The 27100-nt window shown below is 42.6% G+C and overlaps 1 protein-coding gene across 1 annotated transcript in view; it reads left to right on the top strand.

The window, feature by feature from the left end:
* COL4A6 (collagen type IV alpha 6 chain) overlaps positions 1–27100 on the top strand; it is a 303300-nt gene that overhangs the window by 258479 nt on the left and 17721 nt on the right. Inside the window, exons 14-31 of the mRNA XM_039879752.1 lie at positions 3212–3271; positions 4324–4368; positions 4832–4885; positions 6123–6192; positions 7254–7361; positions 8261–8401; positions 9306–9410; positions 11107–11267; positions 11765–11944; positions 12514–12697; positions 18111–18182; positions 18460–18567; positions 20058–20279; positions 20661–20822; positions 22774–22944; positions 23686–23829; positions 24279–24404; positions 24875–25056. Coding sequence (XP_039735686.1) covers positions 3212–3271; positions 4324–4368; positions 4832–4885; positions 6123–6192; positions 7254–7361; positions 8261–8401; positions 9306–9410; positions 11107–11267; positions 11765–11944; positions 12514–12697; positions 18111–18182; positions 18460–18567; positions 20058–20279; positions 20661–20822; positions 22774–22944; positions 23686–23829; positions 24279–24404; positions 24875–25056 — 2295 coding nt within the window. The remainder of the gene's footprint in view (positions 1–3211; positions 3272–4323; positions 4369–4831; positions 4886–6122; positions 6193–7253; positions 7362–8260; positions 8402–9305; positions 9411–11106; positions 11268–11764; positions 11945–12513; positions 12698–18110; positions 18183–18459; positions 18568–20057; positions 20280–20660; positions 20823–22773; positions 22945–23685; positions 23830–24278; positions 24405–24874; positions 25057–27100) is intronic.

A 27100-nucleotide genomic window follows, 5' to 3' on the forward strand; every position in this document is an offset into this window, starting at 1 on the left:
TCCAGGCACTTCAGGTAGGTTCTCTGGAGAAGGAGCCTCAGTTGCCAGACTTAAGCTAGGCCCTAGGCCCTGGGCCCTGGCAGCCTGAGGGGCAATAGCAACAGTGTGACATGGCCAGAGTTGAGAAAGACTTTCCTAACCTCTCGTTTCAAATCTCAAGTCACCCCTGCAGTGCCAAGTAGAACAGATTTCTGCAGTTTCGCTTCCAAAATATTACCACAAATTCCTTCCCACAGCCTCACTCCCCTTTTTCGTGCTTCAACCTCCCTCCTGCCTTCCTCAGTTAGAGAAACTGGTCTTGCTGTGGGGGGGATCTAGCCATGTCCATTGCCTTCACTGGGGTCGTGGGGGAGCCACTTTAGGTTCTGGACAAGCTCAAGCAGTATGTGGCAGCATAGTGGCCTGCCTTTCAGGGAAGCATGCCTCTGAAGACCAGTGGCCCAAGTGTCTCTCGCTGGGCAGTGGGGCCTGACAACCCCTGCCTGGTTCCAGCCTAGTGTTTACAGTTTGCTTTTTCCTTTTCTTTCTTTTTTTTTTTTTTTGCTATAACTATTTTATTTTTTTATATTTTGTTTTTAATTATAGTTGACATACAATATTATATTAGTTTCAAGTGCACAAATTAGTGATTAGACATTTATATACCTTACAAAGTGATCACAACAATAAGTCTAGTAACCATCTGTTACCATACATAGTTACTATGATATTATTAACTATATTCCATATGTTATACTTTACATGCCCAGGACTAATTTATAACTCAGCTTGCCTTTTTCTTGTACCACCCTCCTTACCTTGCCTCAGTGACTATGTCATCCCCCTTACTCCTGGCCAGGTGACTGAAATTGAATTTTTGCAGAGCCACTAATATCCTTGAACCAAAAATACCAGGAGACCAGGGCCTTGGAGACAAGGCCTATAAACAACCAAGCTAGTACTTTAATGAGGCTCTTCTGGCCACAGGTGAGAAGGAGTGTGGGAACAGTGGGCACAGGACAACTCATGACGAGGACTGGCTGTGACAGGGCCAGGTTCCAGGACATCTTGCTAGAATAGTTTGTTCAGCAAAGTCATGTACTGGGAGATAAGCTGAGCCTACAGCCCAATATCTTGCCAAGTCATCTATTTTTTATTAGCTTTAATCCACAGTCAAAAATTACTTTATTTTTTTCCTTTTCAACTTTTTATGTATTTGTTTTTCGATTCTTGGCAGCACAGTTCAGTCTCTCTCTCTCTCTCTCTCTCCTCTCTCTCTCTCTCTCTCTCTCTCTCCTCTCTCTCTCTCTCTCTCTCTCTCCCTCCACTCCTCTCTTTTTCTCTCTCTCTCCTCTCTCACCTCTCTCTTTCAGAAACCAAGAGTCCAAAGGCTCATTTTGCTTTCTGAAGGAGGACAAGGACCTCTTGCCTTTACAACCATGGCAAGATAGGTGGGGGGCACGAGACAATTCTAGACATTCTTTCCTTGACCCTTTGCAACACTTTTGTTCTCTGGGTCATTATTCCACTTAAGTCAACAAGTATGTATTGGACTACCTTGTATGTGTTCAGCCTGCGGTAATGTGCCTTGGAGGAGACAGAAGTGAGTGTGATATAGACCTTCTGCTTACAAACTTTCATATATAGCCCATCTTAGTGCTTTAAGAGTTTTGGGGAGCGTGGGCTGCCAGAACTTCCAATGGAAAGGCCAGGCAAGGCTGCATGAAGTATTTCACTTTAGAGGCCAATAGACACATTCTTCCAGGTGGCATCGTGCCTTGGTTTCCTATTTGAGATGCAGAAGTAAGATTTTAAATAAACTTGCATTCAATGTGACCCACAGACCTGTTAAATAGAAATCTTATTCAGCATGAAGTCTCAGCTATTTGACACAGAACTATAAACTTAGAGAAAGGCAAATAGAAACCAAAGCTTGCTTTGAATCAGACCCTTCATGAATACACACTCTCTCCCAATAAAAAGACAACAAAACAAAACAACCAACATAAAAAAAACAAACAAACAAAAGGAAAAAAAAAAACAAAAGAAAACAAAAACTTAGGTATAGAAAGCTAAGAGCTATTCAGCCAGTTTTCAGTACCCATGGGAATACTCTGAGTATGTAAGAGGAAGAAAAACTACATTGTAAAAAAAAAGAAAGAAAGAAAACCTGTATTGGAGCAGTGCCTTCACAACAGGTTGAGCCAGGTCACATCAAGAGGACATCAGGTAATGTGCCACAACATTTAGCATCTATCACAAGCTTACATCTAAGAAAGCTTCACTGCTTCTTTTACTCTCACAATAGACCTAAATGTTGTTTGCCAAAGTCTATGTTCCAGAAAGTCCAATTTTTAAACAATAACAACAAAATGGTCTCAATTCAGTTGGCCGTGAAAGACTATCCACTTAGATAATAAACTCTTCTGTATCTCAGGGCCCCAGAATATGCTTGCCTTGGACCCAGAGGAAAGGAAGCTCCTTCTCACTTTGCTTTTTGTATTTTTGCTTCTTCGTAGAGAATCCCAAAGTCAGGTCCATGGCTGAAAGCCCTTAACTCCTGTGAGCAAAGCAAGAGGAGTTGTAGACCATGTCACAGCCTCCTTTAGAGTGCTCCTAGGGCCTGCAGGGTTCTAGACCATACTGAGATAAAAAGACTCCTTCTCACTGAGAAGGCTAAGGCAGTCATCATGTCTCTAAAGGGCAAAAGCTCTTCCCTCTAGTACTGATCCCCAAGGATTAACACAATTCTCCATTTGTGGGTCAAAGAACCAAGCTCCTAGATGGTGGAAGGCAGCCTGTTCTCATGGAAATGGCCCTGGAATGGAAGCTCAAAGACCTGGCTGTCTCATTGACCCATACAACATACAACCCATACAACATACCTATACCTTCTGAGTGTTAGTCTCTCCATCTGCAAAATCAATGAGGTCAGATATTTCATCATTTCTATGCAGTTAGTTCATGTTGCTATGAATACATGTAATAGTGTTTTGGAGAGAATATATTACTTCTGGAACCAAAAGAGAACTTTGAATGAATGGTCCAAATTATATTTAAGCCCTCTGTGCTTCTTGGGCAGTGACAAGAGACTCAGCATGGTAAGCCTCCCCAGTGGGACAACGGAGCTGGTTTGAAATTACCTACTTGCTTTGGATGGAGCCCGGAGATCTATGAAGAAATAAATGTTATAACTATAGTTTCTTTTCTTTTCTTTTCTTTTTTTTTTTAGGGATTTGGAACTGCTGGAGAAAAGGGAGAAAAAGGAATCCCTGGTTTACCAGGACCTAGGGTACGATCCTGGAATGTAGCTTGCCTGGGTCCGTTAAGTCACCTGGTCCATTTTATTTCCTGTTTGCATCATTATGTTATGTAACTTGATGGCCACTTCAGCTTCTCTTGTTTATTCAACCTTCTGGCAGGTCCTTAAAACTACTTTTTTTCCACTTTGCCCCATTCCTTTGATTTAGCAGCTCTTTTGAATAAGGAATGATATACTCTATACTAGGTGACTCCTCAACCTATTTACTCTCCTTGTCCTCATGTATAATTATCTTCTGGGCTAAAGAATTATGTGAGTATTGTCTTGCTTTCATTCTATTCTATCCCAAAGGAATGTGGACAAGGGTGAGGAGGGGTGCAGGAATGGAAGAAGAGGGCCAAGTGCAATCTTTATGACACAGAAACAAGCCTGGGAAGTTCTAGAACATTGTAATGATTGGAGTGAGCAGTTTCCAATAATCTCAGCTAAAGTGGAAAACTGTTAGCTTCTCTGATCCCTAGATTCGGGCATTTGGGTCTTAGGCTGTAAGCAATTGGCCAGCCTTAGCCTTAAAGAACTAACATTTTAGAGAATTGTGTTTTCAGCTTGTTCATGAAACTTGTTAAAGAGTCTTTTGAGTATTCATCAATGTTCATCCATCACCCTGCTACTTCTTTCTCTACTTTTCCCTACTCCCTTATCTTGAAAACACATAATTGCCAACAAAGAATGCATTTGAGGTGAGAGACAAGCAGCTCTCCCACAATGTATTTAAAAATCTCACTACCTGGAACTAATGCAGACTAATGATAATACCACCCAGCCTTTCTTCCTATTTCCACCTAGTACTTAAAATGTTTCCATTTATTTAGCTCTTTAAAAATGCTCTGTGTGGCTATTCAGCCTGATGGTGGATTAGTGTTTAGAAAGAAGTCATTAAGCCAGGTCTAGGAACATTATCTTACCTTATTTTAGGAGCTGCTAAATCCTGAACTCAGTTGAATAGCTTTGTTATGTAAGTCTAGTGGCTTTTTCTAGTGTGGGTTATTAATCTTTCTAAGGTGCCTCTATTCTCTTTACAGGGTCTCATGGGTTTAGATGGAGTCCAAGGCCCTCCAGGGAGTCAGGTATTTTGGTTAATATCATTAAATCCTTGGTGAACAAAATCTGAATCAAAAGATCCCATCATTTTACTTAAAATGGCCATTAATCCAAAGGAGGACACTGCTTATAATGCAAATTGCCCACCTTCTTTTTATTGGTATAATCTCAGCCACTCTTTTCTTTTATTTGCACTCAAAAAAAAATGAGTATCCAGTGTTAAGTTCCATGCCATGTCATGCCATGAGGCAGCCATACTTCTTTAACATGTTATCAGTGCCTAGCAAGGCCAGCCTGCTTGTATTCATCTCTAGCCTTGTGGCCCTTGTACCTCCATGCCAATTGGCTACCTAGCGTGCCATATCGCCTTCTGGAACATTTTACAGCCAAGATCCCTGTGCCATTTCACTTGGCCTAACCCAAAGACCAGCCCCTCTTATGCTCTTAGATATTAAACTTAGTTATAAATATTATTTTATTTTGTCACAGGGCAAGAAGGGGTCCTCAGGTTTCCCCGGGCTTAATGGACTGCCAGGAATTAAGGTAATGTTGTTGGGAAGTGAAAATCTGGGATCAGGTAGGTGGAAAAGTGAAGAATTGCCATAAATGCTATTTAGTCCATTTGGGCTACTATAACAAAATATCACAGACTGGGTGGCTTATAAACAACAGAAATTTATTGCTCACAGTTCTGGAGACTAGAAGTCTGAGATCAGGATGCCAATATGCTTTGGTTCTGGTAAAGGCCTTCTTCCAGCTTGCAAACTATCTACTTCTCACTGTGTTCTCACATGGTTGAAGGGGTGAGCTAGCTCTCTCAAGCCTCATTTATTAGGGTGCTAATCCCAATCGTGGGGGCTCTGCCTTCATTACCCAGTCACCTCCCAAAGATTCTATCTCCTAATATCATCGACTTGGGCATTAGATTTTCAACATGGATTTTTTTTTTTGAGAGAGGATACAAATATTCAGATACAGTGAATGCCATATATGAGACAAAGCGTTTTTTAAGAAATATTTTGACATTTTAAATGTCACTCTTTTCACATGAAATTCATGCATCCTACTTTGAACAAACTGAGCTGATGAATATTTCTTAGGTACTACTTTATCAGTGATGGACTAAAAGGGTGGACTATAGGAGCAAATCCATCTCTAAAAGGAGAGAAATATTTTATTATTGACATTACTCAGAATTGCCAACTTTTCAGTTTTATTTTTGTTCTTTAATTTTCAAAGACATTGCATCTCTTTATTGCCTACACCTGGAGCAGATAACTACCTCCACCCCACCCTGGATATACCACTGAATCTGATTCTGGTACCTGAGTGCCTCTTTGGGGATAATTAGGACTCCCTTGACTTCCTTTGCATGGCATCATCCACTAACAAAGACAGTAACAGTAGCAGAGACCCCAGGCCTGCTTAGAGTGGAAAAAGAGTTGAAACTCTGCTCTCTCGGGTGCAGCCATGTTGTCTATTTCTGTGATATGTTTCCCAGGCCCAGAAGTAGATGGTCCTGGAGTTGGGTTCCAAAATAAAATTGGGCTCTCTTGTCCTTGACAGGTTTGCAATTGAGTGTCAGGCCTCTGGCCTGCCTTGTGTCACCATCTTAAATAGATAAGACTTTGAAATTAACCTGTAAACTAGTTTGCCCTGGAAATCAGGGGTTACAGAAGAAAGAACCTTTCATTTTCCTAGGGAATGGCTTTGAGGACACATAGATCTTGGGTGATGAGGTCACAGAAATATTTACATTTAATGCATTTAATCCTTGCAGGGTGAAAAAGGTGACATTGGTTTGCCAGGTCCAGATGTTTTCATCGATAGAGATGGTGCTGTGATCTCAGGTGAAATTTTTAATTGATTTGAGTGGAGAAAAAAAGACACGGAGTTAAATTCTGTATCCCTTGTAATTGTTAAAAGAACATTTTGTTAGTCACTGGCTTGCTGCTAAACCCAACACTCCCAAGGGCCCCTCGTGGGTCCCGAACTTTAGGAATAAAGTTAATTCCAATACCTTGGGGAAAGAAGCCAAGTCCTGCACTCCATTTTTGTGTTGGGTCTACCAAGATTAGGATTTGGGTTGGCCTGGGCCTGGATTTGCTAAAAAATGGTTCTTCTAGTGATACTTAGGGAAAGATTGATATCCTCCCAGCTAGGCTGACTTCAACCTGATACTATTGGCTATTCTGGGTCTCATCTACATGATCCCATGCATGCTTTAGCTTGACAATTTCATTGGAAGTGGAAAAGTATCTTTGGCTAGGGGAGCAAGTGTTTAACAGCTGTCAAGAGTATGATGCTTTGAAAGTTTGTCTTCACCTCTCCTTATTCTAGTTACTGTGTGTGCCCACCTCTTCCCTTTGCCTTCTTCAAAGATCCGTATGCCCACTGTCTCCAGCGACTTCTTGCTTTACCAAAGGTTTCTACTATGGTGCCTCTTCCACCTGAGTCTCTGAACTTATCCCTCTCCTCTCATCCTCTCAGGCGCATGCCCAGTCTGGTAAACTCATTGAAACTGAGGTATTAATGACTGACAGTGGCTTCCTATGTTCCACTCCCAGGAAATCTATGTGTAGAAGTAGATTTCAACACCTTAACCCAAGTGGTAGACAGTTGAGATATTACAGAAGGTTACTACTAGTAGTAGAAGAAACTTCTTAGTGCTAACCAGATCTTACCATAGAAAGCAAGCCCTGGCTAGACCAGTTCTGAACTCTAGTGGAACCTGAGCGCAAGTAAGCCCACTATCATATGAGACCATTATCATCTGGGAGATCTATGAAGGGCAAGAAAGGCACTTCTTACTGAAGATATCTCTTTGAAGCTCTTCTTAGGCATTTTGTGGCAAATGCCTTCTTAGGCAATTTGTGGCATTACTGATTTTTTTTTTCCATTGCAATATCAGGTTATCCTGGAGACCCCGGTATGCCAGGCCTCCCAGGACCTAAAGGTGATGAAGGTATCCAGGGCCCTTCTGGCTCTTCTGGCATCCCTGGCTTACCAGCTTTACCGGGTAAAAGAAACTAACACACTTCCTGTACTGATAAGTCCTCTTTCCACTCTGTATCCAGCATCCCCCTTCTATACCTCTGGTCTTGTGCGTACCTGTCCAAAGTCAAAGGAAAGTTTGACTATAGTCAATAGCTCTCCACTGGCAGCCCAAGACTAATATATATGAGAAGAGGACTTCAGTGGTCATCTTTCCTTTGGCCTCAATAATGTATCATAGCTAAAAAGGCAATCCAAGACTGTCATTGAGGTTTGCAGCATCCAATGGGGCCTGGGTTGGACTGCCAGAGCCCTATCACACTTTGGAAGATATGCCTTCCCAGTCGATGCTTGCAAGAAGGGACTAACAAAAGCCCAGAAAAAAATTTGAACCCAGATCCTCACTCAGGCACTATATGGTCTCAGGATCCTATGGATGGTACCCTAAAAAACAGTCATTGGAGGGGCATACATATATGTCATTCTATAGTAGTAAAAATAGAAAGAGCATGCCTGAGTCTGAGGGGCAGTTATGTCCCAAATATAAATCCTCAGATATTACTTTTAAAGGCACTAATTTCTAAATTCCTTGAAGATGGGCCTCTCCGTAAGGATACCTGTGCTTTTAAAGCAGTCACTTGGAAGAGGTACAGCTGATCTCAGCACCAAAGTGGAAAACATCAAGAAGTGAGGCTATAGACCCAGTTTGCCACTAAGAATCTCCACACCCCTAACCATGTTTTATTGTGTCTTTGGGCCTTAATTTACCAAGAGGTTAGGCTAAATGATTCCTAAGGACCCGTTTAACTCTCATACAAATTCTTCCCTTGGAGTTAGTTTCCAGTGTATGCCACTGAATATAATACCCCTGAAGAGTAAGTAGGGTGATATACTCAGCATTTTTGTGGGGGCTTATCTTTCCAGGTGCGCCAGGTGCCCTAGGGCCCCAAGGATATCCAGGCTTGAAAGGAGACAAAGGAAACCCAGGCCGCACCACAATTGGGGAAGCTGGCTTTCCTGGCAAAGATGGTTTGCCAGGTTTACCAGGCCTGCCAGGCCCACCTGGTAAGTTGCTCATTTCTCTCTTTGGTCTTGAGACTCAGGTGTGATCCAGACTGTAGAACAGTCATGACTTTTGAGGGAGGAAGCATTTTATAAGTGAAACAGCTAATCCAGGACACATGATAACTGCAGAGAGGCAATGATGAAGGCCCCATCCTCTCCGAATCAGAGCCCTGCTTCTACAGGTTAGAAACCACAGCAGTTAGAGCATTCATGACAGAACAAGCAAGCTAGGGCCATCTTGATGACCAAACAGTACCTAATGCCTTCTAATTTTTGTACTCATTTCATTCCATCCTTCGCTGTTAACCTCTAGGCCTCTGGTCTTACAGCTCCTGAAGATGAAGCATTGACTCTTCCAATCTTTCCCTGGTCCTCAGGGGTAGGCTGAGAGCCCAAGAAATGGGAAGCCAAGCCTGGATCCTCAAGGTGGCTGCTAAAAGCCTCCACAGGGCTTCTTCTCCATAGATCTTCTATCTGAGTGTGAGATTCTAGATTCAAAGAGAAAGGCTGGAAATATGCCCAGCATGTTTCTTTGTAACCTAAATCCCATGACCACTGCAGTTTGCATCTATTTCCTCTTTTGTCCTAAGAGGACTCTCTAGGATAGACATTGGGACTGCGAGTTACTGAAGCTGCCTTGGTCATTCCTGTATCCCCAGTAGTCTGGTCCACTGCCTAGAACATGGTAGACATTCTGTAAATAGTAGTAGAGTAAATAGAGCCAACAGAAGATGGACTTGCTGCAGACCTCAGGTCCCTGTCTTGGATTTTTTGCATGTGGGGGGTCTCTGCCCTGGTTGTTGAACCTTAAGAGCCCACACCTTGGTGAACGAGCTGCTATACTGAGTCAAATGAGCTCAGGCTCAAGTAAGGTGGCAATTTTTTGTTTCTTTTTTTTCCGAAGGTCTGGCATTTGAGACTGGAACCCTAAAGAACACAGAGCCAGGGTTCCTTGGTCTCCGAGGAGAACGAGGTCCAAAAGGAAACCAAGGTCTCAAAGGAGTTAAAGGTGACTTTATTCCCCGGACTCCCTGGAGAAGGTTTTCCAGGGAATGAGCAAACCAATAGCCTTAGGAATCTGAATGGAAGCAATCTTGGATCTTGACTGGGGATTCGATTAGAAGATTATTAGAAGTGCTATATTTGGGTCACTAAGAGTGAGGTTGGCGATTGAGGTCACACAGAACAAAGGGGCTCACAGGCTACTCTTCCTACCTCCTCCACCTGCAGAAGCTATGCCAGCAGCCCAAGGTGTTAACTAGCACATTATGCAGCCCCCTCCCAGTTTGCAAAGCCAAGAGTGGAAGTCACTTATCATTACTTCCAGCCTGAACAAAAGGGCTCTGAACAGGTCAATACCTGGCACTTGAAAAAGCCAACTGGCTCCAGGGAAACAACTTCAGCCCCCACTGATGTTGAAGAACCCATTGATTATGCCAGTCTTCAGCTGCACTGCTCTCTCCATCTGCTTGTTGCCTTTAGATCATTCCTACATTTCATACTCTGAGGGGAAGATGCTAAAGCTCAAATGAATCAATTCATTATAGTTGCAATCCAGGCCAGGTTGGATGAAGATGTGAAACAACTGGCTGAAGAGAGGTTTGGGGATGGCCTAGTGGTTTCGAGTACCTGAAGTCTCTCCTCTGCTCTCAAGCAATTCACAGCTCTCCTCAAACTCAAACAGAGAGATCCTAACTTACTACTCTCTTTTCTCAATGCCTATTATAAAATGTCAGTAAGTATTTGAGCTAGTTCAGAAGTTTTTGAAAGCTTCATCTCTACTATTCATATCCAAGGAAGACTGTTTTGGGGAAAGGACATTAATTTTCAAGTCTTGACTAAGGGTATTAACCTTGGCCCTTTCCTGACTCACTACAGAGATAATCTACTTTTCGATACCGTTTTCTCTCCTAAAAGAGGGACAACTCTAATGCTTCCCCTTCTACATTCCCATTGGGCCAGAAGGTTTTCTCTAATTAGGATAGTGATTCTCAAGCTTCATTATGCATGAGAATCACCTAGAAAAGATTACTAAAATTAATTTCTTGGGTCTGGCCTCCTGAGAGTCTGATTGACTAGATCTAGGGTGCGGCCCAGCAAGCTGATGACTTATGCAGAAGGTCCATAGATCACAGTTGAAAAATGCTAATTTGGAGAACAGATTGTTCTCTCAGAGTTTCAGGAATTATCACTTTTCTAAAAGTAATAAGAGGTCCTTCAGAATTATAGGGGAACTCAGAGTCACCTATATTGGCCCAAATTCTCATTTTCCATAAACATGGCTGGCCTATAGTGCTAGTGACTCCTTGATGCCTCTTCAGAGGTGCTTTGCTGAAATCTTCATCATCAGTTTATTTTGCATTTGTTTGTGTGTACAAAAGACAGGGGAAATGACATTTTGGTGAAGAGAACCTTTGAGTGGCTTGGATTCCAGACTGTCAACTGGTTAGCATAGGTCAGTGGCTCTCAACTCTGGCTGTACATTAGACTCACTGATGTCTGGGCCCCATCCAAGACTAATGGAATTCAAATTACTAGCACAGATGTCATTTGATAGAGAGTGAATACAGTTCATTTGAGTCTGTTCATGTGCCTTTTGATTGCCTCCATGGAGTTGTTGAAGTCACAGATTACCACTGTCATGTCTTCCTTCTTTTTGGAAAGATGGCTGACATTGTTTAATACTGTCTTTTATTTTCTCCCAGGGGATTCAGGTTTTTGTGCTTGTGATGGTGGTGTCCCTAACAATGGACCACCTGGGGATCCAGGCCTGCCTGGGCCACCAGGTCACATAGGCCTGCCAGGCCTTAAAGGAACCAGAGGAGATCCAGGCTTTGGGGGCCCACCGGGCCCACCAGGGGCTCTAGTAAGTCTGGGCAAACTTTGGCCCTGAGGGTACAATGGGAGCTTTTCAGTTCTCCTCACTTTTCACTAATCACTTTTTCTAAAACATAAAAGAAAGATGAGGATAAAACAAAGCTTCAAGTTTTTGGCTTATAATATGAAGAAAGAGGACTAGATGATCTCTAATGTCCCTTTCTGCTTTAACCTACCTATATTCCCTCCCTTCTCCTTTAATCCCTCCCTTCTTTTCACAAAATTATTTACATTTGCCTAACACTGTGCTAGGTCCTGAAGATAAACATTGGAATTAAAGCAAGGTTACCATAGTTAAAGATTTCAAAATTTAGAAAAAAAATAAGAAAATAAATGAGCAATTATAATTCAAGTTGATGACATAATCAAGTGCCTATAGTAGTGCTGAAGTATACTCAGGGACCTGCTTTATGTTAGACCTATGCTAGGTGCCAGAAGTCTATTAAGTCTGTGTCTCCTTATCATTCCCTTTTGTCTCTTTTTCAGGGTTTATTTGGGCCTCAAGGTCCTACAGGTCCCAAAGGAAAGAAAGGGGAACCAACTTTCAGTACAAGATTAGGGATGCCAGGGAAACAGGGTGATCCTGGCCCCCAGGGTCTCCCTGGTGATACAGGAGCACCAGGCAAGGATGGAATACCAGGTTTACCAGGTCTGCCAGGTCTTCCGGTAAGTTGATCATTCTTGGGTGATTTGCTCCATAAATCTTCACACGTGACTTGGAAAGTTTTGTGTGTGTGTGGGCGGGGGGGTGGTAGGGGTTGTTGATGGCCACTGGACTATTAGACAGGACAGAACAGAGAGTCCAGAACATTTTTTCCTGCCTCTTCCACTGACACTTTTTGCTGTTTTTCCTTTCTGTAAAATAGGAATCTTTTTCTCAGAATAGATCATTGTCTCATTTGATAAATGCTAGTAATAATGGACCAAATCACTTAAAATACTTCAGATTCTCAGTAGCTTTCCCTTGCAAATAATCCAGCTGCTTCCTGTGATGCCCACTGATCTAGTACTTTTTGCATTATCAGATCACCCAGGGTTGACAAGCTTCATTCCCACTAACTAAACTCAGAGGACTTAATTGATAAACTAGAATGACAGAATTTTAACAACAACAACAACAACAAAAAACAACAACAACTAAGCAGTGGTCACACTGGTCACCTCTTTCCTACAGTCAGAAAGCTCTCCACATAGATCTCTAAGTTGGGCTTCCATTCTTCTCATGTGTTGTCTAGGGTGATGATGGACAGGGCTTCCCAGGTGAAAAAGGATTACCTGGAATCCCTGGTGAAAAAGGCCATAGTGGTCTACCTGGCCTCCCAGGAATTGGGCTACCAGGATCTCCTGGACCTCGTGGGCTTCCTGGAGACCAAGGAATACATGGATTGCCAGGGAATCAAGGCCTCCCTGGGCCTCCAGGTAAGTCAGGGAATCAGATGGCTTTGAACTTAGAAAACTGACCCCTCATAGAGTATAAGTATGTCCCAGATGCATGAAATGTATCATAAGAAGAGACTTGGTTGGTTATAATCACTACTTTCAATCCTCTTAAGGGTTTTCATGTGGAAAAAATATCATAGATGTATTGTGGTATGCTTACAGAGAACAATATAGATTTCAGCTCTACTTAATGAAAAACTTCCTAATTTACAGTCTGAAAATGTAACAGAGCTGCCTTGGGAGGTTATGAGCTCATAATCCCTGGAAATTTTCAAGCAGAATTTGGATGACCATTAATGATGAGTGCCATCAAAGTAATGAGTGGGAGATTGGACAAGGTGTTCTCTAAATTGTATGGTGATATCATCAATAGGGAAGAACTTTTCCTTAATTCACGAGATCTCAGATTGAGCAGAGAGCTTAGTTGTATATAGTCTAATCTCCATTTCATACCTTAAATCTCTTCCATTTATGTACGTAGTTTTTCTACTAGAATTTCAGGAGTTATTATGAGTGACCTGCTTATAGATTGTGAAAGTGCTGTGCTAATAATTTGCCTTCTACCACATAGCCAGAACAGCTCTTTATCTCAACTTCTATGTTTCCACAACTTTTGTGTTTCCACACTTCTTACAATCATCTGAAGCTTGAAACCTTGAAATTGATTTTTTATTCTTCATTTTGAATGCTTCTTATATTCTTCCCTTCCTCTTCTTGCTATTAACTCCTATCTCATGCCTAGCTTATCAAATACCTATATGCTTATTGGAATAAATGGATAGTTGGACAGATAGGTGGATGGATGGATGAACAAATGGGTGGATGGTTAGGTGAGTCAATGACAACATATTACTAAGCAGTTTCTCATGTCCTACCTCCAGACTTTCTCTACTCAATTCTACTATGAACACTGGTGCCAATTCAATATCTGTAATGTACTGATATCATTGTGTTATTCCCCTAGTCCAAGACCACAAATGGTCTCTACTGAATAGAGGATAATGACCAAACTCCTTTCTAACCTAACCTTATCTCATGCTCATCATAATTTTGAAAAAAAAAAACAACACTTAGAAAAGTATTTTTCACTGTCCCCAAACACAATATGTTCATTTTTAATTTCCAACATTTTGCCCATGTTGCCTTTTTTTGGAATTCCCTTTCTTTTATCTCTATCCTAGCCATCTTTCAGGGTTCAATATAAGCTCTACTTCTTCCACTAAGCCTTCCCTTGACTTCCATAGTATGTAATTGCCACTTAAATTATATATTTACTTTCATTAATGCTTTCACTTTTTCAAACTGCTTTATAAGCCTCTAGATTCTAGGGAAAGTGAGTAATACTTTTTTAGCATTTCTCAATCTTTCTAGTGTAGTGAAATGTTCCAGAGGAGACTAATATATACTTGCAGAAGAAAAGGCCTTCCCAAAACCAAAGGGCTATTTCTTAGATCTATTTCTCCTCTTTCCACCTTGCCACCTTGAAGAATTACCAAAAAAGATGATACAAGGTCTTGTAAATTTTTGTTTATTTTAAAATCTAATTTTGTGAACTGGTATAACAAGGAAAATGGTATAGATTAAAAACTGATGATTTAATATTCTTAAAACCAAGTCATTTTTCAGTTCATAAATTTCTATGAAAGCTGTGAGAAATTGTATCAAACAAAATTATCCTACCTTTTGGAAGTCGTGGCATCAGATATAGTTTTGCCTTCAGCCCTGTTTCCAGAGACATTATTCATGATCAATCCACTGCTCCTCCACCAACTGGGTCTTCATTCTAGGTCAACCCATTTTGCAGGCAACCAGGTTTTAAACTGAGTTATAATAATATGGTACATATGAACTTACACACACGCAAATCTGGATATTCTCAACATTCCAACTGCTTGAAAACAGGCTCAGTCGATGGAAAGAAGCCCACGAGACCATTTTTATGTCAACCTTTGTTAGGAAGTTCTTAGGAATATAATGATATAGTAAGCTATAGCCTGGGAGATGCCTTCTGCAGAAAATGTTCTTATTGTGATACTAAGACTTTCCAAAAAATTACTTTGATTTAAGAGCATTAGCTTTCATTTTCTTTATATGACAACCAAATATAATTCCTCAAACCTAGCTTATTTTCCACACAATTTTAAAAACACATAACTTGTGAGTCCCAGACATTTGCATTGTGGTCGTTACTGTTGCCATGAAAAATGAAGATGCTGTTCCTCACACCAACTAGTGGTGGCCCAGGCTAGGACAGTTGTCTTGCCAGGAAAGGGAATGTAGTCATCAGAAGCCTTTCAACCTAGTAGTGTAAATTATTACAAACATGGGACAGGCAGATAATGGGCTGTTTCTAAAGAGGCTCTGACCCAGATACTCATAATAACCCATCATTCTGGTTATTACTAAAGCAGCTACTCTGTCCTTGATCCTGTATGGATGTCAGCACTTTCCACTCAATCCAAAAAGGGAATTTGATTGATGGACATACTTGAGCTTCAGAAAAGACATCCCTTGGGCCTTAGGGAACTTCTTTTCTGGTTAAATTTTCTTCTTTACTTGATTGGTCTAGGTGACTGATGCTATAAGGAGAAAGTTGGTAAAAAGAGACTTAGATACAGAGGAAAGTGAGAGCTAGCCATGTCAGGAGGTTCTCAAATACCAATGGTGGCAACCTCCCCTCCTCTTCCTTTTTGTTCACATTTATCTCAGACACTCACAATGGCCTGAGTACCACACTGGAGTGCCTGGTTGAGGAGGGGTGATCCTAAGGCTAGGGTGCAAAGGCTAACACTGACACTGCTTCAGAGATTCCTTAGCACATAACTCCTGGGAGGGAGTACAGAGGAGTAAGTGGCCATGCAGTCTCTGAGAGGGGCTGATTTCTTTCACTATGCATGTTGATGGTTTGGCTGATCTCTGTCGCAAGCACCTTCATTTAATGAACTTAACAGGGGCTATAACTAGCCTTGGGAGGTACCTGGAAGGATCCATGCACATCTGATATTTATTCATTGGATTCAGAGTAAACAGAGATGTTAGAATCTTGATAATCAGACATGCTTCTTATTCTGAATATGTATCTTGGCATTAGTGGAGGGAATTCTGTTACACTTATAAAACAGAACATGGGTACAGCTGCTTTCTGCTTTGTTGGGGAGCAGGCTCTGAATTTAAGGGTGTAAAGTAAAAGAGCCAGATACCAGTACAATGCGAAGTCATTACCTTCTCATCATGTTGACCTTCTGATTTGATAAACAAGTATGGTGTGGTAATACAGGACTGGTCTGAGGCAAAAGGAAGTATATCCTTAATTTCCTCTGGTTTCTACTCATCTTTCCTTTTATTATTATTTTTCATGTCCTGGAATTTTTCAGATGCCTGTCCTCATCCTTATTCTCTAAAGGTTTTGTTTTTATCTGTCTGTAACAGGTGAAAAGAATCTATGAAACTGATCTGATAAATTGAAGATGGATGGTTTTGTGTTTGGAGCTAGACCGGAGATATTTGTATTTTACCAGTTTGTTTTTTTAAAGATACAAAGCAATGAAACTGCTATGTTTGACACATTGGAGCCAATGGGCTATTGAAATAGTTGTAGCAGGAGAGTCTTCTGCAGGGTCCCTCTCATGATACCATCTAGGGAAGCAGTTCATCAGGACTCAGACCTGAGCTGAGCACAGAATTAGCAGCCCTCTCCCAGTAAAGAATCTCATCCTGAGGTACCAGCCCCTAGAGTGTATTTCCATAGTAGGGAAATAACCCTCAGAAATAGCTCCATCACCTCAATGTCTAGCAGGATGGAGATGGGTGTTGCCACCTATGGAAGACGGTCAGGCCTATAACCATCTCTCCACCCATGGAAATATGACTATAGGAGCCTAAGGTCTAGAAGGCAGAGAGTTGCTGCTCAGGCTGGAAAGTAGTGTCACTAACCTGACTGAGGTAGAAACCAAGGATTGGCCTTCCAGGAGCTCTTCTGAATAGTTCTCCTTAAGTAAGGTAATAAAAAAATACTATTATTCATTGAGCACATACCAGAGTGTCAGACACTGCACTAAATGCTGTTAGCATTATTTCATATAATCTTCACAAACACTATATGTGATAAGTAGCTCCCATTTACATGAGGCTCAGATAGGTTAAGTATTTTGCCTATACAACTAGTTAGTAGCACAACTAAGATACAAACTCAGGTTTGTCTGGCTTCAGAGCCTAACCTCTCAGCCAATACATTATACTGTTTAATTCTCAATTTTGATTTAGGACTAGAACAAGTAGGCCAAAAAAATGCCATCAAGCCTTCATATTGGAAAATAGAAGTGGGATTGGAGGAGGAATGCCAGCCGGTTGAGTAAGCAGTCTGAATCATAGGTATACATATCTTTTAAGAAATGCAATTTGAGATTGATTTTAAGTACTGGCAAAAACTATAGCAGTTTATTAGAACTGTGGGCTCTGCGGCTTAAAGCAGACTTTGGGGGATTGTTTTAATGAATAAGCAAGACTAATTTTAATTAGCATAGCATTTGTTTGTAAATGGCACCTGAGGGAGCCATCATACAATTTATTCACCAATATTTTATTAAACCTCCCCTCTGTGATCTTATAGATTCTTTCTATTTGCATTATGAATGAGCAAGGAAGAATTTGCTAGGGAAAAGGCTATGCATGCCAATTTTAATTTATTGAATATTAAAATTGACTACCCCTTCTTCCTTAAGTAGCAGAGTTGACAGTTTCAAATGAAAAGCTGAGGGAAAGGTCACTGTCTGTTGTGGGCAAGAGAGTGGCCTACAGTGTTTACCTGGTACAAATCTATGAGTATATCTGACCAAGGCCGGTCAATAGGTTTCAGTAGATCCCAAATGAGGCGTATCAAAAGAACCTGATGGTTTGAGAAAAGCCTCATTCACGGAAAAGGTCAGACATATGAACTTGAGTGGTTTTGGCTTCAAACCCTCCAATCTTGTCATATGGGCATAATGGACCCTTAGGACTAACCCCAAGCTCCCATCCTAGGAAGAGTTTCCATCTGAGGGCAGGGTGGGTAGGCCATTGCCATATGCTGCTGTTTCTAGACAGGCCACTGCTAGGAAAACCTTTATAGGTAGCATCTGCTGCAGAGATGACTGCCTGGCACTGAACACTGATGGCTTGGGAAGTGACATCCTGGCACTTGGACACTATGGGCATTTTTATCTGTAAGCAATTGCACTAAGAGTAACTCCCAAGAGCTTCTGATGTCGGGATTCTTCTTCATGGGCTCCAAGCTACTGGGTGGGAAAAAGAAATTAGTTGTTCCATTTGATGGAATGAGAGTAAAGGAGCATGCTAGGGGGAATCATTCCTGACCCAGTGAGGTTACCAGATGCTTACCTGTTACTATTTACAGGTATCACCTTGCCTTGTATTATTCCTGGGTCGTATGGTCCAACAGGATTCCCAGGAGCTCCTGGATTCCCAGGTATGGAATAAGGCCAGAGAAAGCCACTGAGCACACTTGTGATGGCCAGGAGCCAAAGAAAGCAGAGTATAGCCCAGTAGCATTTGGGAGTACACATTCCTCCTGAGAGGACAGTCTTGAGGACTGAAGTAATAGAATGGCTACTGAAGAGGGCTGTGTGGGGAGGTGAGAAAAACAGATACCCTCCAAGAGACTAGGATTCTTGACTGAACATCAGAAATCCTACCTAGCCACACTGACTTTTCTTTCTCCTCACTACTCGCATTTGGGTTTTCAGGCCCTAAAGGGGCCCATGGCCTCCCTGGGACTCCAGGCCAGCCTGGATCACATGGAAGTAAAGGAGAGCCTGGAAGTGTAGGATTGGTTCACCTTCCTGAATTGCCAGGTAAGGAAAGGAGCTCCTCCTCACATGCTTCTCCTCTTGCGTGAGTATGTGTTTGATTGTGGTAGCCATCCACCAATTGTAGAAAGTTAGGTTTGCTCTCTTGTGTGGGTAGAATGGTTTTGAAGTCATACTCAGGCAAGAGAGAGCTTAGAGCTACAGAATGATGGCATATCAGGTCAATAAGGATCATTCGAGGTCAGCTGGTACAACCCTTTCACTTTCAGATGAAGAAACTGAGGTGCAAATGGAAAGTGACTTGCTTGAGATCACAAAGTCACTAGAGACAGAGCTAAGACTCTAGGATTGTCTGGCTGCCAGTCCTATGGCAGTTTCCTGGATCAACACCTAAATGGTCAGAGAAAGAGATTCAGATGAGTGAGAGAGAAATTGTTCATTTCCATCCCTTTGCTCACAACCTATCATTTCAACCTGAGCTTCATTTTTCTACACTGCACCAGTGGTTCTCGAACTGTGTTACCTGGGCCAGCAGCATCAGCATCACCTGGGAACTTGTTAGTAATGCAGATTCTTGCCCCCTTGGCATATTTACTGACCAGAAGCTGTGGGGTGGGCTCAGCAATCTAGATATTACCAAGTACCCCTGCCCCAGGTGACTCAGTTTGAGAACCAGCTCTGCTCTTCAGCATGGGCCACATGCCCCAGGGTTTATCAGTGCCTCAGTTCCCTCCACCTCCCAGGAAGAGGAAGACATGTTGGCAGAGATTGGATGACTCCAGTAGAGACTGGGCCTTTGACAGGAGGTCCGCGGTGTAACCTGTCTCTTTGACTATGGTAGGAGCCACAAGAGTGGGTTGCTGGGCTCTGCCCAAGGCCTGGCCTTTCTGAACTAGAACCAACTCCAGGTCACATGGTGCAGTACCTGCTTCTGGGCAAGTCCTCCCAGGATCACAGACTCCTGATCTTCGAGAGAAGTGACACGCATTATTATTATTTTAAAGATGTTTCTTTTTCATTATTGAGATACAATTGACATATAACATGTTTGTTTCAGGTGTACAACATGATTCAATATTTGTATATATTGCTAAATGATCATCATAAAAGTCTAGTTACCATTCATCACCATACACAGTTACAGAATCTTTTTTTCTTATAATGAGAACCTTTAATATTTATTCTCAGCACCTTTCAAATATGCAATACATTATTATTAACTATAGTCACCATGCTGTACATTATATCCCCACAACTTATTTATTTTGCAACTGGAAATTTGTACCTTTTAACCCCCTACACCAATTTCCCTCATCCCCTACCCCCCACTTCTGGCAACCACCAATCTGTTCTCTGTATCTATGAACTTGATGTTTTGTTTTGATTTGATTTGCTTGTTGGCTTTTTTAGATTTGTGACACATTATTAATATGTTTGCTTTCATACATATTTTCATACAAAATCTGTCTCAGAGATTGTCTCTACCCAGACCTATGGCTTCTAAACTTCCATGGCCTTTTATTTTTCCCATTTAGGATTTCCTGGACCTCGTGGGGAGATGGGCTTGCCTGGGTTTCCTGGACTCCCTGGAAAAGATGGCTTGCCTGGCAACGTTGGGAGTCCAGGTTTACTAGGTTCCAAGGGAGAACCTGGTGACATCTTTGGTGCTGAAAGTGGTGTTCCAGGAGAGCGAGGCCTACAGGGATTGCCAGGGGACAGAGGATTGCCTGGAGACTCTGGCTTTCCAGGACCTAAAGGTGACTCTATTTACCCCACTTATTTAACAATCTACAGAAAGCTTTTCCATAACCAGTATACTTCATGAACAATTGCATGAATATAGGGAGAAGAATTAATTAGAGGGTTAAAATTTTGTTCAGTCCCTGTCATTAGAGAACTTTTTTCTTAAATCACCTGAGTCTATTCTCTTGTCTTAGTAATTCCAGAAGTAACCATAACCAATAGTCAGATGTCTTGCAAATCCTCTGAATAACTGCTGGGAATAACAGCAAGGCTGGAGCTGAGAAGACAGTGGCATCTGAGATGTATCTGGGCCAAGCTTTTCGCTGGCACTTGGTTTGGTAACCAGTCCCTGCTGTTGATCCAGGCTGTGAACATCTGCCCCTTCTTTTCATTAGGTTTGCCTGGGAAGTTGGGCTTGCTAGGCCCCAAAGGTGAGCGGGGCAGCCCTGGAACACCAGGCCATGCAGGACAGCCAGGCGCCCCAGGGCCTGGTGGTTTACTCGGTATCAAGGGCAAACCCGGGCTACCAGGAAAACCAGGCTTTCCAGGCACTTCAGGTAGGTTCTCTGGAGAAGGAGCCTCAGTTGCCAGACTTAAGCTAGGCCCTAGGCCCTGGGCCCTGGCAGCCTGAGGGGCAATAGCAACAGTGTGACATGGCCAGAGTTGAGAAAGACTTTCCTAACCTCTCGTTTCAAATCTCAAGTCACCCCTGCAGTGCCAAGTAGAACAGATTTCTGCAGTTTCGCTTCCAAAATATTACCACAAATTCCTTCCCACAGCCTCACTCCCCTTTTTCGTGCTTCAACCTCCCTCCTGCCTTCCTCAGTTAGAGAAACTGGTCTTGCTGTGGGGGGGATCTAGCCATGTCCATTGCCTTCACTGGGGTCGTGGGGGAGCCACTTTAGGTTCTGGACAAGCTCAAGCAGTATGTGGCAGCATAGTGGCCTGCCTTTCAGGGAAGCATGCCTCTGAAGACCAGTGGCCCAAGTGTCTCTCGCTGGGCAGTGGGGCCTGACAACCCCTGCCTGGTTCCAGCCTAGTGTTTACAGTTTGCTTTTTCCTTTTCTTTCTTTTTTTTTTTTTTTGCTATAACTATTTTATTTTTTTATATTTTGTTTTTAATTATAGTTGACATACAATATTATATTAGTTTCAAGTGCACAAATTAGTGATTAGACATTTATATACCTTACAAAGTGATCACAACAATAAGTCTAGTAACCATCTGTTACCATATATAGTTACTATGATATTATTAACTATATTCCATATGTTATACTTTACATGCCCAGGACTAATTTATAACTCAGCTTGCCTTGTTCTTGTACCACCCTCCTTACCTTGCCTCAGTGACTATGTCACCCCCCCTTACTACTGACCATGTGACTGAAGTTGAGTTATTTACAGAACTGCTAATATCATTTTTATCACCTTTGTCCATCTTTGTTTCTGGGGTCTTCACTTAGGCTGTCCAGGTGAGAAAATGGCACACAAGCTCAGAAACTAAACCCCCCACCAGCTTGCTGTTCAGGGAACTATCTGACTATACACTATAACCTGGCAAGGCCAGGGGTCCCTGAACTCATGCTGTGGGGTTGGCCCCCATTGAATTTCTTTCCATTGTTGTGGAATCCCTCTCACAGCCTCCCATTAGAATCCTGGGGCTTTCAGCTACTTGATGCTTTTCAATCCATAGAAAGCCAAGTCAGCCATTCATTTAGGTCTTCAGGGTTCCAAATACCTCTGTCGTCACTGATTTAATCCTTTAGGGTTTTTTTGTTTGGTTTTTTGTTTGTTTGTTTGTTTGTTTGTTTGTTTGTTTTTAAATTTCCTTGCTTTGTACCTGAACAATCTACTTTGGCAGCGGCTCAGGAGGTTAATCCCATTGACGAATTTAAAGCATGATGAAAGAAGTCTCTGAATACCTAGAAGACCAAATGAGCCTTGGGGATTTCTACAGGACTTGGCACTAGGGGGTCTTTCGACCTTAATGCCTAGGAACTGGCTGACTTAACTGCTTGGGTGAGGGATTAAAAGGGCAGCCCTGTATCCATGGCTCCCTGGGAAGCTGAAACAATAGCTCAGCTTTAACCTCTACTTTACCGATTGGCTCAGGAAACAGCCTTCAAGGCATGATTCAGACTGGAAATACCAGGCAACTAGAGTCCAGTTGCCACCCTGGCTTCCGAGAGCTTCATTCAGAGGCTAAAGTGTGGACAACATTCATAAATGCAGAACGAATTATAATTAGAAGGTGTTTGTTCACCCCGTCAGCTACTGTGCCATGCTGGAAGTAATAGCCATTGGTGTGGCACTTGGGGTGGTAGGTGCTAATACTTTAACCGACTAAGAACTCTGCCTGTCAGCAGCCTGCATAGGTCATTGTTAAAGGGCCATTTACAAAACCCAACAAGCCAACCAACCAGAAGCCTAGGGAATGGGCAGTGGCCCAGATCTGAACAGAGCCTCACTTCACAACTGTCCTGTGTTCTCTCCTGTGTGATTCAGGACATCCTGGAAAGAAAGGCCCAGAAGGCAAGACAGGTCCTCCTGCATCAACTGGAATGAAAGGTCTGCCTGGGCTGAAAGGCCTTCCTGGATCTTTAGGGTTAATTGGCTTCCTGGGAAACTCAGGCTTGCCAGGGGCCACTGGATTGCCGGGCCTGCCGGGTATGAAGGGTAAGTGAAGTGATCAGGGAGGCCCCAGTGGGTGCCAAAAAGGAGCATCCATGTTGCCCAGCCTCACTCCTCTCCTCTGCCTAAGAAAAGGGAATGGTGAAGGATGCGGGCAGGGCTTTTTGTGGCAAGATAGTTGGACAAGGCTAGTGCTAAGGGAGGACTCCCATCCAAGGTCAGTCACCCTCACCACCTGCTGGGTGGAACACTTGGCTGAATAGCATGCATGGCCAGTAAAGCCTAAGACAGTAATAACCACACTGGATTTACTTATTTGCAGCACCCCTACCACAGAGCCTGATAGCTCTCATTTACTGAGATTGTCCTGCTAGACACCAGAGGTTAGGTAGGAGGAATCTCCATTGTATACAGGGAAAGTGACTGGTCCAAGGTTACACAACTGGTTAGCAACAGTGCCAGACTAGAGCTCATGTTTCTGTCTTCTAGCCCTAGGCTTTTTTTTTTCCTATGCCACACGTGAGCTCTATCTTAACAAATCATAAGAGAGGTTCCCACATCTTCTTTCCTTTTTGTTGCTAAGTGTTATGACTCTGTTCAGGGAAATAGTATTTTGTATAATAACTAAGAGCTTGGGCTTTGGAGTTAGAGAAACCTGGGTTTGAATTCTTTCTCTGCAACTTCGTAGCTGTGTGATTTGGGGTAAGTTACTTAACTTCTCTGAGCTTCCATTTCCTTGTTTGTAAAACAGGAATAATAATAGCAATTCTTTTTTTTTCTCAACAGGTGAAAAGGGGTCTGTTGGACTGACAGGTTTTCTAGGGATGCCGGGTCTCCCTGGTATTCCTGGTGCAAGCGGATTAAAGGGAATTCCTGGGTTGACTGGAAAAGTAGGACCATCTGGACAGGCTGGTAGCCCTGGTGAAAAAGGTGAGCTGGGGAATTGAATTCTGGAATTGCCATTTATGCTTCTCAAAGTATATTTCGTTTGTCGATTTTGTCATTTGTGTGGCTTGTACCAACCCTGTGTTAGATAATAAGATTGAGGCTTCTGAGTGAAGTCCTTTTAAACCAAAAGACCAAATATCTTGAGTTACAATTGCATGTTAGAGGCCTTGTCATACATTCCCGGTTGCTCAACTGAGGAAGGTCTTGAGTAAGATCTAAAGTTGTGATGGAGTTTGGGCTTGACGAAGGAGAGGACATGTACATAAATGCAAAGTTGGGGAAATGGGTAAGGAGGAAGCTGGAAGGCTTCGGAAAGGGGACCTGGGGGTGGTGCATCGAAAAGCTGTTGTGAAAAGTCAGCCCATGCCTGACCATGTATTTAAGCTCCCTCTCACATGTATCTCATGGTCTCCATCCTTCCATCCTTGCAGGAGACAGAGGTGACCCGGGGCCAGTCAGAATTCCCAGTCTAAGACCTCCAATGCTGAACCTTCAGTTCAAAGGAAACAAAGGCTCTCGGGGCTCAGCTGGATCCAATGGATTTCCTGGACTCAGAGGTGCTGGGGCAATGAATGGGCAGGAAAAATGCCCAAGAAAGTTTTTACAACCAAACTTGACTTCCTTCCTAAGAAAGGGACCCACAGTACAAGGTACCCCAGAGCGGCAGTGTGGGTAGTGGCAGAAGGTCCAGAGAGGCTGCCTTCCCTGGGTCTGAGGGGTGCCTGGACTTTGAGACTGCTGGTTTGCATTGCCACTGTGGAACTGAGTTTTCTAACCACAGGCTATTATACTCTTGGATGAGTCTGGCAGATGGTGGGCATGGGCACTGAGCAGTTTTCCTAGTGCTGGAGCTGAGGTGGTCTTGACTGGAGCTCCATAAGACTGAAGGAACCACCTCGCCCCAAACTCCAAGCTAACTATCCCCAAGCCTGCACTTTGCTTGCCTGTGACCTGGGGCACCTGTGCATTGGGATGCAGATTTTCTCTTGTCCAGAGTGTTTTTCAAAGCTATTGGCTTCTTTCCCAGGTGACAAAGGAGAAGCTGGCCGCCCTGGATTACCAGGCTTGCCTGGAGCTCCTGGATTGCCCAGCACAATCAAGGGGCTTATTGGGAGACCAGGCCCCCCTGGCTCTATAGGACTACGGGGCTTACCTGGTCTGAAGGGGAACCCTGGAATCTCAGGCTTCCCAGGAATGTCAGGAAAAAGCGTAAGTATTCCCATTTTTTTGTCTCCCCACCAAGGAAGGGCCTCCATAGCAGGGAGACATGCCCCTTTTGCCCACCTTTCTCACCCCAGCCCCTTCCCCTGCTGACTCCAGACAAAGCCCTCTCCTCGAGTCTGAAAGGTCTTCCCATCCTTTCTGAACATCCCTTCCTCTGGGCCTTTGTTCACCCTATCTCCCCCATGTGGCAGACTTCCTCTTCTGCAATTGCCTAATACCTGCCCATCCTTCAGGCCCCAGCCCAAGCACTTACTCCTCCAGGAGTCCCTGAGCTCCCACCTTGCTGGCACACTACTTTTCTCACTGCTTATATCGATCCTAATAGGTTCTATGTGGGTCTGATTTCTTCGATGAAATTGCTAGGACTTTTTGCAGTTGCAACAAAAAGAATAAAAACTTAGGAATAAATCTAACAAAACATGTGAAGGACCTACATAATCAAAACTATAAGAGCCTATTAAAAGAAATCGAAGAATATACAAATAAATGGAAAGATATTCTGTGTTCTTGGATTGGAGGTATCAACATAGTTAAAAGGAACTCATTACCTAAAGCATTATACAGATTTAATGCAATCCCCATCAAAATCCCGTCGGAATTTTTTAAAGACATAGAACAAAAAATCATCAGATTTGTATGGAAGCACAAAAGACCCTGAATTGCCAAAGCCATCCTGAGAAAAAAGAACAAGTCTGGAGACATCACTCTGCCTGACTTCAAAATATACTACAAAGCAACAATAACCAAAATGGCATGGAATTGGCAGAAAAACAGACACACGAACCAGTGGAACAGAATCCAGAGTCTAGAAGTAAACCCATATTTATATGGGCAAATAATTTTCAACAAAAAAGCCAAAAACATACAGTGGAGAAAGGAAAGTCTGTTCAATAAATGGTGCTGGGAAAACAGGAAAGATACCTGCAAAAGAGTGGAACTGGACTGTTGTCTATCACCACACACCAAAATTAACTCAAAATGGATTAAGGACCTGAATATAAGACCTGAAACAATAAAACCCATAGAGGAAAGCACAGGAACTAAACCCAACGACATTGGACTTAAAGAGGATTTTATTAATTTGACCTCAAAAGCAAGGGAAGTAAATGTGAAAATAAATGAAGGGACTACATTGAACTAAAAAGCTTCTGCTCAGCAAAAGAAACTGTCCACAAGGTAAAGAGACAATTATCCAGATGGGAAAATATATTTTGCAAGCAACGCCTCCGATAAGGGCCTAATATCCAAAATATACAAAGAACTCATATGACTCAATAGCAACAACAACAAAAACCAAATGATCCAATCAAAAAATGGGCAGAGGACCTGAACAGACACTTCTCCCTAGAAGACATGCAAATGGCCAACAAATATATGACAAGATGCTCAACATCACTAGCTATTAGAGAAATGCAAATCAAAACCACAGTGAGATACCATCACACCTGTGAGAATAGCTATAATCAACAGGACAAGTAATAACAAGTGCTGGAGAGGATGCGGAGAAAAAAGTAACCCACATACACTGCTGGTGGGACTGCAAATTGGTACAGCCACTATGGAAAACAGTATGGAGGCTCCTCAAAAAAAAAACAAAGAATTGACCTACCATATGATCCAGCAATTCCTCTACTGGGTATTTACCCCAAAGACTTGAAAAACCCATCTCCAAAAAGATATTTGCACATCGATGTTCATAGCAGCACTATTCACAGTGGCCAGGACATGGAAACAACCAAAGAACTGAAGTGCCCTACAATAGATGATTGGATAAAGAACTTTTTTAAGTAAATGACCATTGTACAGATATACAATGGAATATTTTTCAGCCATAAGAACAGATGAAATACTGCCATTTGTGACAACATGGATGGACCTCAAGATAAGCATGCTAAGCAAAATAAGCCAGACAGAAAAAGTTGAAAATCACATGATATCACTTATATGTGGGATATAAACCTAAAAGCAACAAATGAACAGGACAAACAAATAGAGACTCATGGTCATGGGCAATAGACTAGTGGTTATG

This window comes from Pteropus medius, unplaced genomic scaffold (genome assembly GCF_902729225.1).
Source record: "Pteropus medius unplaced genomic scaffold, Ma_sr-lr_union100, whole genome shotgun sequence".
Taxonomy (NCBI): Eukaryota; Metazoa; Chordata; class Mammalia; order Chiroptera; family Pteropodidae; genus Pteropus; species Pteropus medius.